General features: G+C 39.8%; 1 protein-coding gene across 18 annotated transcripts in view; it reads right to left on the minus strand.

Moving 5' to 3' along the window:
- Window positions 1–10,747: 10,747 nt before the first annotated feature.
- The window catches only part of CREM (cAMP responsive element modulator), a 70,042-nt gene continuing 68,289 nt past the window's right edge, over window positions 10,748–12,500 (minus strand). For 11 of the 18 annotated variants that reach the window (XM_080810076.1, XM_080810074.1, XM_080810086.1 and 8 more), the window contains one exon: window positions 10,748–11,996. In XM_080810076.1, the coding sequence (XP_080666202.1) occupies window positions 11,852–11,996 (145 nt within the window). In that variant the 3' untranslated portion in view covers window positions 10,748–11,851. The remainder of the gene's footprint in view (window positions 11,997–12,500) is intronic. The other 7 variants (XM_080810077.1, XM_080810075.1, XM_080810087.1 and 4 more) reach the window with 1 other exon arrangement.

The raw sequence follows: 12,500 nt of genomic DNA on the forward strand, positions 1-12,500 counted from the left end.
GAGTTTGGTAAGTTCTTTATAGATTCTGGATATTAACCTGTTATCAGATGTTATTTGCAATTATCTTCTCGCATTATGTCAATTGACTTAGTTTTGTTGATTTTTCCTTTCCTGTGCTGAAACTTTTTATCTTGATGAAGTCCCAACTGTTCATTTTTGCCTTTGTTTGTTTCCTTGCCTCCAGAGACATGTTCAGTAAGAAGTGGCTGCAGTCAAGGTCAAAGAGATTGCTGCCTGCATTCTCCTTTAGGATTTGATGGTTTCAAATGTCTTACATTTAGGTCTTTCATCAATCTTGAGCTTGTTTTTGTGTGTGGTGTAAGAAAGTGGTCCAGTTTCATTCTTCTGCACGTTGCTGTCCAGTTTTTCCAATACCATTTGTTGAGGAGACTGTCATTTGTCCATTGAATATTCTTTTCTGCTTTATCAAAGATTAGTTGACCATGCAGTTGTGGGTCCATTTCTGGATCTCTATTCTGTTCCATTGACATTTTTTTGTCCGGTACCATATCATCTTGATAATTAGAGCTTTGTAATACAGCTTGACATCCAGAATTGTGATGCCTCTTGATTTGCTTTTCTTTTTTAACATTACTGTGCTTACTTGGAGTCTTTTGTGTTTCATACAAATTTTAGAATTGTTTGTTCTAACTCTGTGAAAAATGCTGGTGTTACTTTGATAGGGATTGCACTGAATGTGTAGATTGCTTAGAGCAGTATAAACATTTCAACAATATTTATTATTCCAATCCATGAGCATGGAATATTTTTCCATTTCTTTGTGTCCTCTTCAATTTTTTTCACAAGTGTTCTATAGTTTTCAGTATATAGATCTTTTATCATTATGGTTAGGTTTATTCCTAGGTATCTTGTGATTTTTGGTTCAATTGTGAATGGGATCAATCCTTGATTTCTCTTTCTGCTGCTTCATTATTGGGTATAGAAATGCAACAGAGTTCTGTACACTGATTTTATATCCTGCAACTTTCCTGAGGTCATGAATCAGTTCCAGCAATTTTCTGGTGGAGTCTTTCAGGTTTTCTACATAGAGTATCATGTTGTCTGTGAATAGTGAAAGTTTGACTTCTCCCCTGCCTATTTGGATGCCTTATATTTCTTTTTGTTGTCTGATTGCTGAGGTAGGACTTCCAATACTATGTTGAACAAGAGTGGTGAGAGCAGACATCCCTGTCATGTTCCTGACCTTAGGGGAAAAGTTTCAGTTTTTCCCCATTGAGGATGATATTAACTATGGTCAAAAATGTAATAGTTTTGTGTGGTTTTTTTTTCTTCTAAGTGTGTCTCACAAAGCTCAAATACTTTCTAAAGAAATATAAAAATCAAAAACTTCAAGAATAGAATTCTTTTCTAGTTATTATGAAATTTCCAAGCACTTTGAGGTATAAAACATGCTTAACCATTTTTCTGTTTTCAGAGCAAACAAAATAAAATCAAATTAGTTGACTATAAACAGGCATAAACAATCTTAACAATCTTGAGTGTGAAAATGTTCTAAAACTGGATCATGGTGATGACTACACAACTAGGCAAATTTGCCAAAAATCATTGAATTGTATACTTAAAACAGGTGAGTTTTATGATATGTAAATTATACCTCAATAAAGTTACACACAACAAATTAGTTGCAATGCTTCCTATGACCACAGAATGTCAGCAAAGTCAGCTAAGAAGGATTTCTCTATAAACCTAATTTTCCAAGGAGAATGCCAGCAACCACTAGATGTAGCTGTGTTTCACTACAGAAATGCCTTTGTTCTGGCTCTCAAGTGCCTGAAGTTATCACGCACCAGAGCCAGGCATCAGGAATAGGGAAACATTTTCAAATATTGGTTTATGCAGACCTACAATGATTCAAGCAATCAAATCATCTTATCCATGGTATATACAATAAATAAAACTAATATCATGCTACAGTAGTTTTCAATAAGCAACTAGAAATTCATTCTTACTGAAAATATTAAAATCATTTAAAACTAGTTTTAGACTACTTATGCATTCTAGTAAACATATTATGTAAACTTTAATTATGACAATTTTATTTTATATTTTTTAAATGTACATTTTAAAGTATGATTTTTTTAAAAAAGATTTATTTATTTGACAGGCAGAAATCACAAGCAGGCAGAGAGACAGGCAGGGGGCAGGGGAAGCAGGCTCCCCGCTGAGCAGAGAGCCCAATGCAGAGCTCTATCCCAGGACCCCGAGATCATGACCTGAGGCGAAGGCAGAGGCTCAACCCACTGAGCTACCTAGGTGCCCCTTCAAGTATGATTTTTAAGATTGTGATCTGTGGAACACCTGGGTGGCTCAGTGGGTTGAGCGTCTGACTCTTGCTCAGGTTATGATCTCAGGGTCATGAGATCGAGTCCCTCATTAGGCTCTGTACTCAGCAGAGGGTCTGCTTGAGCTTCTCCCTCCCTCTCCTATTGTCCCTCTCACCGCTTGCACAAGCTCTCTCAAATAAATAAATCTAAAAAAACCTTTTTTATCTAAGTCCCCTTAAGTTAGACAAATTAACGAGTGAACTTTTCAAGTAACTAGGTAACATGAAAAAATCTTTTAAAAGGAAGACAGTCTCTCTTATTACCTCTTTAGTTCTTTTGAGAACATAAAATGCACTGGATTACAGGCAGGCAAACCCTCTAATACACACTGAAAACCACAAACATTTCTGGGCTGGTGATACTTCCTCTTACGCAGTATAGCCCTGTTAGAATTAAGAAGGGTGGAGGAAACTTGTGAGCTGGAAATTTTCTCAGTCGCATTTGGAGCATATTTACAAGTAAGTGAAATAATATTTGTCCAAATAAAGTCTTCATGTGTCAAAATCTTAACCTAGGTTTCCCCAATAAAAATAGATGCCATGTCTTCATTATGAGGTCAGTTTTAGGCTAAGACCTTTTTGCTTTTGAATTCTGGTTAATATTTGAAACAGTCAGAATGACAATTTCTTAGACTAATGATTTGAGTACCAGGAATCCAGAAACTGCTCACAGGAATAAGAAAAAAGAGGACTTGATGAAATGTTACTTACATTAATTTTTCTAAGAAATTTGAGGGTCAACTGTGTTCTTTGCAGTATCACCAAATGTCAAGGTCAAAGTAGATGAAACCGAGGTTAAGTGATGTGGCCAAAGTGACACAGGTAGTTAATGAAAGAGTGAGGTCTAGGACCAAATCTTGTGGCTCACCGCCTAGGTCCTCGTTTAAAACACGCATCCATTATTCATTCTATGCTTTATATTATCTGTAACATCGGGGGTTTTCTCTTGTTTCTGTAGTTCTTTTTACCTAGTATGGATGTGAAAAAGATAATGATTGCTTATTCAAGAGCTATAAAATACATCATGAGACAGTGATGTTTGAGTTGCTAAATGCTTTGGAAGAAATATTCAAGTAATTAGTTATGGTGAAAATGTCTTAGGACTGAGAACGACATGTGGAATCCTACTGTGCTTTGGTGAATGAAGTCTATGCCAGCTGTGGAAGGGCTCCCCTAGCTATTTGGCAAAGCCCCCATGGCAACCCAGTCTTCTTTACTCTCTGCCACTACACTGGGAGCTCCTGTTACTAAGAACTGGTCTGCCAACTCCCCCCGCCCCCTGCCAAACTGCATGATCCTATAAGTATTTCTGGAGCAAGAGCAACCAGCCATTTAATGACGTAAGTCATGTCTCTTGACGAGAGAGATTAATGAGTCAGGCATGTTATGTACCCTTGATAAAAGAGATTTGTGTTCTACCCTTCAGGGTCTAAGCTCCAACCAAATCCAGCTGGGTAGTATTAATTTAGACATCCGAATAAAAGGATAAATGCAAGTAATACAGAGATCTGTATACACATGCCTGCAAATACAAAACTACGCTGCCTAAAAGCTGCAACCTTTGTGGCATCAGATGTATTTTCATTTTAACACTGACTGGCTAGGTGATTTAAAAGATAGTAAGAATTCTAACTGACCAAAGTAGCAGGTATGTGTGTGTATTTTAAAAAACTTTTTGTATGTATATCGATTTTTAAACAAATTCATATTGAAATGGATTAATGTTCTAAAATTTGGAATTTCTAACATTCTGTTATTATTCATAAGTTCATGTATCACACCAAAAGTCCCTGAATTTAAGTTGTTCAAAGGCATACCATTACTATCACTAATCTAACCTCTAAGTAATTGCCAAGTATCACCACTGCCTTAATCTTCAATTACATTTTTTTGATCTTTCAAACTAAGATAACAAAACAAATGCTGATCTTGGCATCTACTAAGCAACAGGATATGCTATATATATTTTTTTAAACTTAGAAATATCACTGTTCTCCCACAGTGAATGAAAGACACACTTTTCTCAGTATTGTCAATAACTTCTAGTGATATGATCGTGTCTCTCTGATCCTTCTGAGCCCCACAGTCTAATAACAGGTTAAGATATGAGTTAAAATGCTATCCATGGCCACGACTGAATGACACCCCAGGTAGTATGGAGGGGCAAAACCCTTTGACATTGGTCTCATTTTCCATTGTGTTCTAACCACTTAGAGTAACTAATTACAAATAATTAAAGCAAAATCAGCAATTTTACTACAAAGTGGTTCATTTTAAAATTACTTGTTTACTAAAAATATGACCCGAAAGCAATTTTTAAGATTCCCATATCCAATAGTTCATTCCTTTTGCAAGTAACTGTGTACCTGTATAGTCAGGGGCAAATATATAGATAGTCATATGACTTCTTGTCAAATTATTGTTCCTCCTTCCATAATAATTTACCCAAGACTTCCCAGAGTGCTATGAACATAATTCACTAAACTAGATGGGAGAAAACTTTTACCCTCTACCCTCGGGGGACTTTGACATACCCTTGGAGAGTTCATGGCAGAAAATATTACCCATCAGTTTTGAAATTTTCATAGACCAAGAATGTTTAAAAGAAGGAGTTACAGAAATGGCCCATACATCATGTCAGGCTGTGGCTTGACACCAAAAAGTCTTGTAGGCTCAGTAAATATTGGATGGGTGTAGCCATCCATGACTTTGGGGAACACTGGACAAGGCCTGACCCCAGACAGTGTTCTCCAGCATCAGTGTGCTTCAGAAAAAGGAATGGAACTGGTTAAAAATAGAAATACTCAGACCTACTAAATCAAAATTCCAGATACATGGAATGCCAAACAGAATCAACATATGGTACAGTCACATTATCCTCTATCTAAAAAGCCCATTTTCATGAAGCACTTCCTTATTTAGGCTATTTACTTCCTCAAGAGTTTACCAATAATCACTAGGTTTTAAAAGGTAAGAATTTAAAAGTCCAAGGCAAGCCTGACACTGGCCTGCCATGAGTCAGAGCTTTTCAGAGCTCACCAAACACTAAGAGCAAGGCTTGTGTATTTGTTCTAGAGACTATTACACCACATGTCAAATATCCTCACAGTAGTAGTCCACGACAGATCTGGCAGGGTCCCTGCGCCCTCCCACTGTTTCAAGGAGACCAGCTGGAGTTTTCTTTGGTGAGCTGTGGGGTTTCATCTATTCAGACCTCAAGGGCAAATGCTTTCTCAGGAAGCTGTGTTTACACCAGAGCTGACTGAAAACCCAGTCTAAAGCAAAATGGAAGCCTCATGGTAACAGACTACTACACTAGTTGAGAGGTCTGAGTTATTTCTAGTCTTTTTTTTTTTTTTTAAGATTTTATTTATTTATTTGACAGAGATAGAGATGGCAAGGGAGGGAACACAAGCAGGGGGAGTGGGAGAGGGAGAAGAGGGCTCCCTGCTGAGCAAGGAGCCCGAGGGGGGGCTCAAGCCCTGGACCCTGGGATCATGGCCTGAGCCAAATGCAGCCACTTAATGACAGAGCCACCCAGACGTCCCAATCCTAGTCTCTTCATTGCCAATAGCCAATACTTAAGTCAACCTGAAATTTGGTTTCCTTGTCTCTAAAATTAAAGGAAAACTTAGAGTTGATCTTTCAACAACACAAGGGCTGGGGTGCTGACAACCCCCTCCCCATGGTCAAAAATCCACATATAACTAAATCCACATCCACTAAATCCACATATAACTCCCCCAAAACTTTAATAGCTTACTGTTGACCAAAAGCCTTACTGATAATAAAGTCAATTAATACATATTTTATATACTGTATGCTGTATTCTTATAATAAACTAAGCTAGAGAAAAGAAAATGTTAAGAAAATCATAAAAGAGAACAAAGTTCCATACCATAAAAAATCCACGTGTAAGTGGACCCATGCAGTTCAAACCTGTGCTTGTTCAAGGGTCAACTGTATACTTTCGGGACTTCTTTTACCTTGAAGATTCTACTTCAATGTGTACAACTGTAGCTTTGATATGCCAACAGCTAGTCATTAAACCAGAGTCATTTTCTCCTGAACAGCACCAGGGCAGAGAGAAACTAATACATGCCTTCTGCTCGTGAGAAAAGGACAGGTTTGGTATTTGTAGATCGAACAACTTGGAGCCACAGAACTCTCTTTCAGCAGGCCACCTCCTGCTGTACTTCTCTTGGTCCCTTTTGGGCCTTTGGTGGAGTTTAGGTCAGAGCCCCAGGACAGAGGCATCGTGCCACCACTTGTTGGGTTCTGCTCTTGGTCTTGAGCTCTACCAGCTATGTGACCTTAGGCAAGTTACTTAACCTTGTCTCTAAGCCTGTTTCATCTGCCAACTGGGGATGATAATAAAAGCACCAAGACTTGTTGGGGTATGAGAATTAAATGTGATAAGCCTATAAGGCACATTGGTGCTGGCAGACTAAGCACTCGATACATGGAGCAATGAGTTTTGATTACAGATGCATGGTTATAGCAGCCATAGAACTCAGCATGAACCTGGAGAAAGTCCATGAAGTCACAATGCTGCCACAGCTGCCAGTCCTCTCCTCTTCCAGACTTATTCTTACGAATGCAACCTCACTTACTGACTTGAAGGAATGAATGAACATGCTGACTCCCTATATCTCTTTCCAGAAAGTCCAGATCACACAGCTCTGAAGATGGGACAGTGACGAAAGGAAGCATGTGACATGATCAATGCACTAAAAGGATCTTCTTCATGAAAAAGAAACTGGTAGTCATGGCTGCCCTCCCAGGAGGTAGCTTCCAGTCAGAGACAGGAAACTGACTTTTCACTATACGCCTTTGTACCTTCTGAATTTCGAACCTCAAATATGTGTTACCTATATTAAAAAATAATTTAACATGTTAATTTTTGAAAATTAAGAAGACACCTTATAACTTAAAATCAAGTTTACACCTTCCCCTCATGAGAGTTGGGGAGCTGAAAGCCCAGCCTCACTTGTCCTTCAGAGCATCTGAGTGCCCGTCACTGCTGTCTCGCCCACGCATGCCCCGAACTGGAGGGGTATGTGTAGAAGCCATGGGAGCTGGAAGAGAGGGAAGGTTCAGCATTATTTCACATTTTGACTGGTTTCTGCACAAAGGAACCAAAGGCATTTCTACTGTAGATTTAGAGCAGGTCTTTTGCTGTGATTCTATTCTTCTGCCCCAGGAAGGCAAAGACCAGAATTAAAAGAAAGAACAGAGAGTGAAGAAAGCGTGTGTGTGTGTGTGTGTGTGTGTGTGTGTGTGTAGTCCAAATAACCCATGCTGGCTCAGCTTTTCCACATTGTTTTCCCAAATATTTTTCTAATAAATAAATCTGAAAAAACTTAGCATACTTTTGAAAATTAAGACTGGCTTGGAAATAACTAAGGGTTGCATTTTATTTAAGCAAGTACAAGTATAACAAAGGTATAGTAAGGTTAATTTTCCCTTTTACTCATCATTTCCCATCCCTGATGGAATTATGTGTGAATCTGTAAAGAGGATGGACCTGAAAAGAAATATCTTTTTTTTTTTTTTAAGATTTTATTTATCTACGTGAGACAGAGCTAGAGCATGAACAGGGGAAGGGGCAGAGGGAGAGGGAATAGCAGACTGCCGGCTGAGCAGGAAGCTTGCTGGTGGGGTGTGGGGTGTGGGGTGGGGGCTGATCCTTGGGACTCCGAGATCATGACCTGAGCTGAAGACACCCAGGCGCCCCCTTGAAAAGAAATATCTTAAAGCTCATTATAAAAGTAAGGTATCACACAGTAGCCCATGACAAAATGCATCTTTGAAGAACAAACAATACTGTGTTAAAAACGCTTTGCGCTAAAAATATATTTGGAATTCTAAATGTATAAATGTGGAGTGTAGCTATGATAAGATGGATGTATATAGAAATAAGCTGTACGCAAAGCAGAAATATTGAAATATGCCACACTCGAGTAGGTCAGAATCAGGCCTGTGACTTTAGGATGACCCCAGAAGAGATAAGCCACATTTAAATGCCTGAAGCCCGTGGTACAGGCGATAGAACAGAACAAAGTAGCGCATCACGGCGAAGCCAATTGGCAGCAGCTCGGCTTGTCCCACGCAGGGCCGAATTGCTTCATTATTTTTGGTTCTAGACTAGAAAAACAGTGTGTTGGTTTCACAAGTCCTCATTAAAAAAAAAAAGTGTAGTTTAGGCACTCGGGAAACAGACTATTAGAAGGCATTAGAAGACTCTCTGAAGAGAACTGAGAAGTGTTAGTTGCTGACGCGAGACGCGGTGCTTCCGGCAGGCCTGGCGCTCAGACACGTTTGAACACACAGCAGGAGTCGCTCTGCTTCATTTTCCCTATCAGATGACTGAGCATCAGGAAGCCCTAGTCACATCTGACAAGGGGGTGTGATCCCACGATTCAGGGCCGGTGGTTTCTACATCCGGTAAGTCCAGATTCTGGAGATTTTAGGTGAAATGAGCGCGCACGCAGGCACGGCCCGGGACTCTGCACAACAGTGTCCTACAGGACAGACCACGTGCGCCCGGCGGCCCGCTCACGCCGGCGGCAGCCGTACAGTGTAAGGCTGAGTGGAGAGCGGACGAACTGTGCTACTTTTAGCAGCGAAAGTTTGGGTTTCAGGGACACAGTGAAGGAGCAAGAATCGAAGAGCTCCCACGCGCCGCGGAGAGCGTGAGCCCGCCACCCCCACCCCCAGCTCTCCCTCACCCCCTGCACAGCCCAGGCGCGCATCAGCCATCGGGCGCCTGCCGTCAGCCGCCCGCACGCCCTTCTTCCAGAACCCGTCTGATCCCACACTGATGCCATATGTTTCACACAAGCCTGAACCCCTCTCAGCCCCGGGCGGGGGGTGGGGCTGGGGCAGAATCTTCACTAGGAACCCGGAGCAAAACGCGCAGCCAGAATCTGGTCGTCATGCCACTGTGAAGTCACTAAATGAAGCCACCCTGGGATGCCCTATGTCTGGGTTTCTTGTTTTGTGAGGGAACGAAATCTCCTTACTGTTTAAACCACTAGGGAGTGGGGAGACATCTGCTTTTTGTGACCCCAAGTAATGAGATGCAATCCTGTTCCTCTGAAATAACCTATTTTCTAGAGCAGTGCACACACACGAACAGATGCACACTCCCTCTTATAAACTAAACTCTGGTGTAAGTACTAACTTCTCCTAAATTCATCTGAAGTCAAGCTCCTTGGAGAAGAGCAATTGCTCTTATTCCCTGTCCAGAATACCCTCCTCCCCAGCACTATCCGTTACTTCAAGGCCCAGTTCAAAATCTGCCTCCTCCATGAACAGTTTCTTATTTAATCCCTGCCTACATCTGTCTCTAATTCCAACATATGGCATTTACTGTCTCTTAACATTTTTACAGTTTGCCTGCCGATCCTTGTGTCTCCCTCTCAATGTCTACCATACTGAGCACACATTTGATTTACAGTGACTGAGTATAAAGCACCATCTTCCTTCACCTGAAACATGGGATTTTCCTTTCCTCTTTTCTTCCTTGTCTTCTTTTCTCATCTTACTTCTCTGTAGAAGAAAAGACAAAAATTTAGGTAAAAGAAATTCAGAGCTCAGACCCTGAAGGAAGGTAAGTCTTTCTAAAGAAAGCCAAAAATGGCATGGCCTACCTTCTGGGAGTTACAGACAAGGGAAAGAATTATGACATGGGGGAACAGCAGTTAGACACCACACCAATGACCTTCTGTTTTTGTACCTCCCTAACACTCTGACTAGGTCTCACTACTGAAAGTAGGGGAGGGGGCATCCTTAACAAATCAGAAGGTACAAGAGAAGATGCAGCAGAGTCCAGCTCATGGTAGGCGTTCAACAAATGTCTCAGGAGTGCATGAGAGAGGACAGATCATCTTATGACTAGAGTTTTGGGCTTACACCTTAAAGCTTTTTATTATAAAAACAGAATGAAATGTAAATACCACTAAGAACACTGCCGTCTCAATGTAATGGACTTCATCTGAATGTGTTGACATAAAAATCTTTAATCTGATATAGACTTCAAGCTGTTTTGAAATGGAAAATAAAATCTTGGGTTGTTTTTGTTTTTACTTTAAAACTCCTACGGCCGTTAGCTAAAACTCAAAGTAAGGGCCATCTGCAGAAAGGCTTTGTCCAGAAAGGCTTTGTCACATGACCTGAGTCTCTGTAGCTGCTCTTCTATGAAACAGCTCTGAGGCCATCCTTCCTACAAGATGGCGGAAAGAGCATCTGCAGAGAGCAAAACCCGGTGTAGAAATTGGCTCGCGTATCCTTGAAGGTTTGCAAATACAATATTAACTTTTACTTTTAACACATTCCAGATATATTAAAAATTTGTTGTAACTTTCATGAGGTTCATTCATTCAAACAGACACTAAGAACTTCTGCAAGATCTTTTATATTACACAATAGAGTAAAAACTGTAGTAAAAGTTCAGATAGTTAAATGAGCACCAAACACTACAAAGTGTAACCAGCATGGTTCTATTAAAAACGCTCTTCAACTATGCCATTCAAGGACAGCAATACAATACTTTCTTTACAAAGCAACTAATATAAAAATCTGCAAATGCCATAAATTCATTTATAGGCTCTTATTTTCATATAGGCATGTCATTAGATTCTTTTGATTCTTTCTTTCCTTCAATTCTTTCCTGAGGTATTTTTTTGTGGTTTGCTTTTATTGTACTGCTGGATGCATTATCTTTGATCATCCTTTCCTAAAATGATTTTTAAAGACCTGCAAAAAATTTTATTGCATAGGACACTATTCATGACAGAGGTTGGGAACTGCAAATATGTGACATTGGAATAAGTCTTACAAATATTGCATTTTAAGAATCTGTTACATACATTTTTTTTTTTTTACAGCTTGTCTCTTTAAAAAAAAATTGAAGTTACAGCTAAGAGTTAACTACGTACAGTGAAGCATTTTAGGAATGTCAGAGGTTAGAGAATACGATGAATGATACAAAGGAAAAAAGCCATAATTCTTGCTGGCTATATATTGTATTGCCTTCAAAAGCAACTGTACATGTTGTAATCAGTTCATAGTTAAATATTTCTACTAATCTGTTTTAGGAGAGCAAATGTCTTTCAAAGTTTCAAGTTCCTCTATGAGCTTCTTGTTCTGAACTTCCAGCACTGCAACTCGACTCTCCAGACATTTTACATATTCTTTCTTTCGACGTCGACATTCTTTAGCAGCTTCCCTGAAAAAAAGTAGAAGCAAAAGGGCAAACAAAACATTTTTTTTTTTTTTTTGCATGCTATGGACAAGCAGACTGATGTAAGCTTGGTAAATGTGATCGTGGCTGCATTCCAAATCTTGGAACAGCGTTCCCAATTCAATGTCAAACACTAAGCCAAACTGGATTTTTAAGGGTCACAAGTGTCCCTTCCACAAGTCCACATGGCAATTAGTAGAATTGCTGCATCTCCTGCCTTGATTAGAGTTCATAATAAACAAGGTCCAAGTCAAAGACAGTTACTCTGCTTTATGGCAATAAAGATCTTTGAGGGCCTTGAGTTCCTCAATGAGAGTCTTGTTTTGGTTTTCAAGCACAGCCACACGATTTTCAAGACATTTGACATATTCTTTCTTCTTCCTGCGACACTCCCGGGCAGCTTCCCTGGAACCAACACAAGGCAAATGACTACAGGAACAACCTCCCAGCACGATCCAGACTGGTTCAAATGAACTTCTGCCCCCCAAACTCAAAGACCAATCAATCCTAGGCAAGGTTTGTACAAAGCCACACAACGAATGTAACCAAGCACATGCCTTTTGTAAGAATACTTTCAAACAACAGAACGACTTGAGAGCACGATCAATGTGTCCATCATTCATTGTAAATGCTGTTTTCTTAGGGCACACATTCCATGATAACAGTGACCAGCATGATTTTCAGTAACCTAAAACAATAGGACCACATCCCCAAGTGGAATTTCTACAAAAACATTTACAGATCTTTTCAATTCTCTTGAATATTTTTGTCCACCAAAAGCCACATATTCCATCACAATGAGTTAACTTTATTTTGGTCAGAAATATTGGAAAAATTAATCCTCAGAAATTTGAAATGTCAATATCGTAGATTTTGTTTCTTCAAGACTGAATCTCATCGGTAAAACAA

The sequence above is a fragment of the Martes martes genome (assembly GCF_963455335.1).
Source record: "Martes martes genome assembly, chromosome: 8".
NCBI classification, from domain to species: domain Eukaryota; kingdom Metazoa; phylum Chordata; class Mammalia; order Carnivora; family Mustelidae; genus Martes; species Martes martes.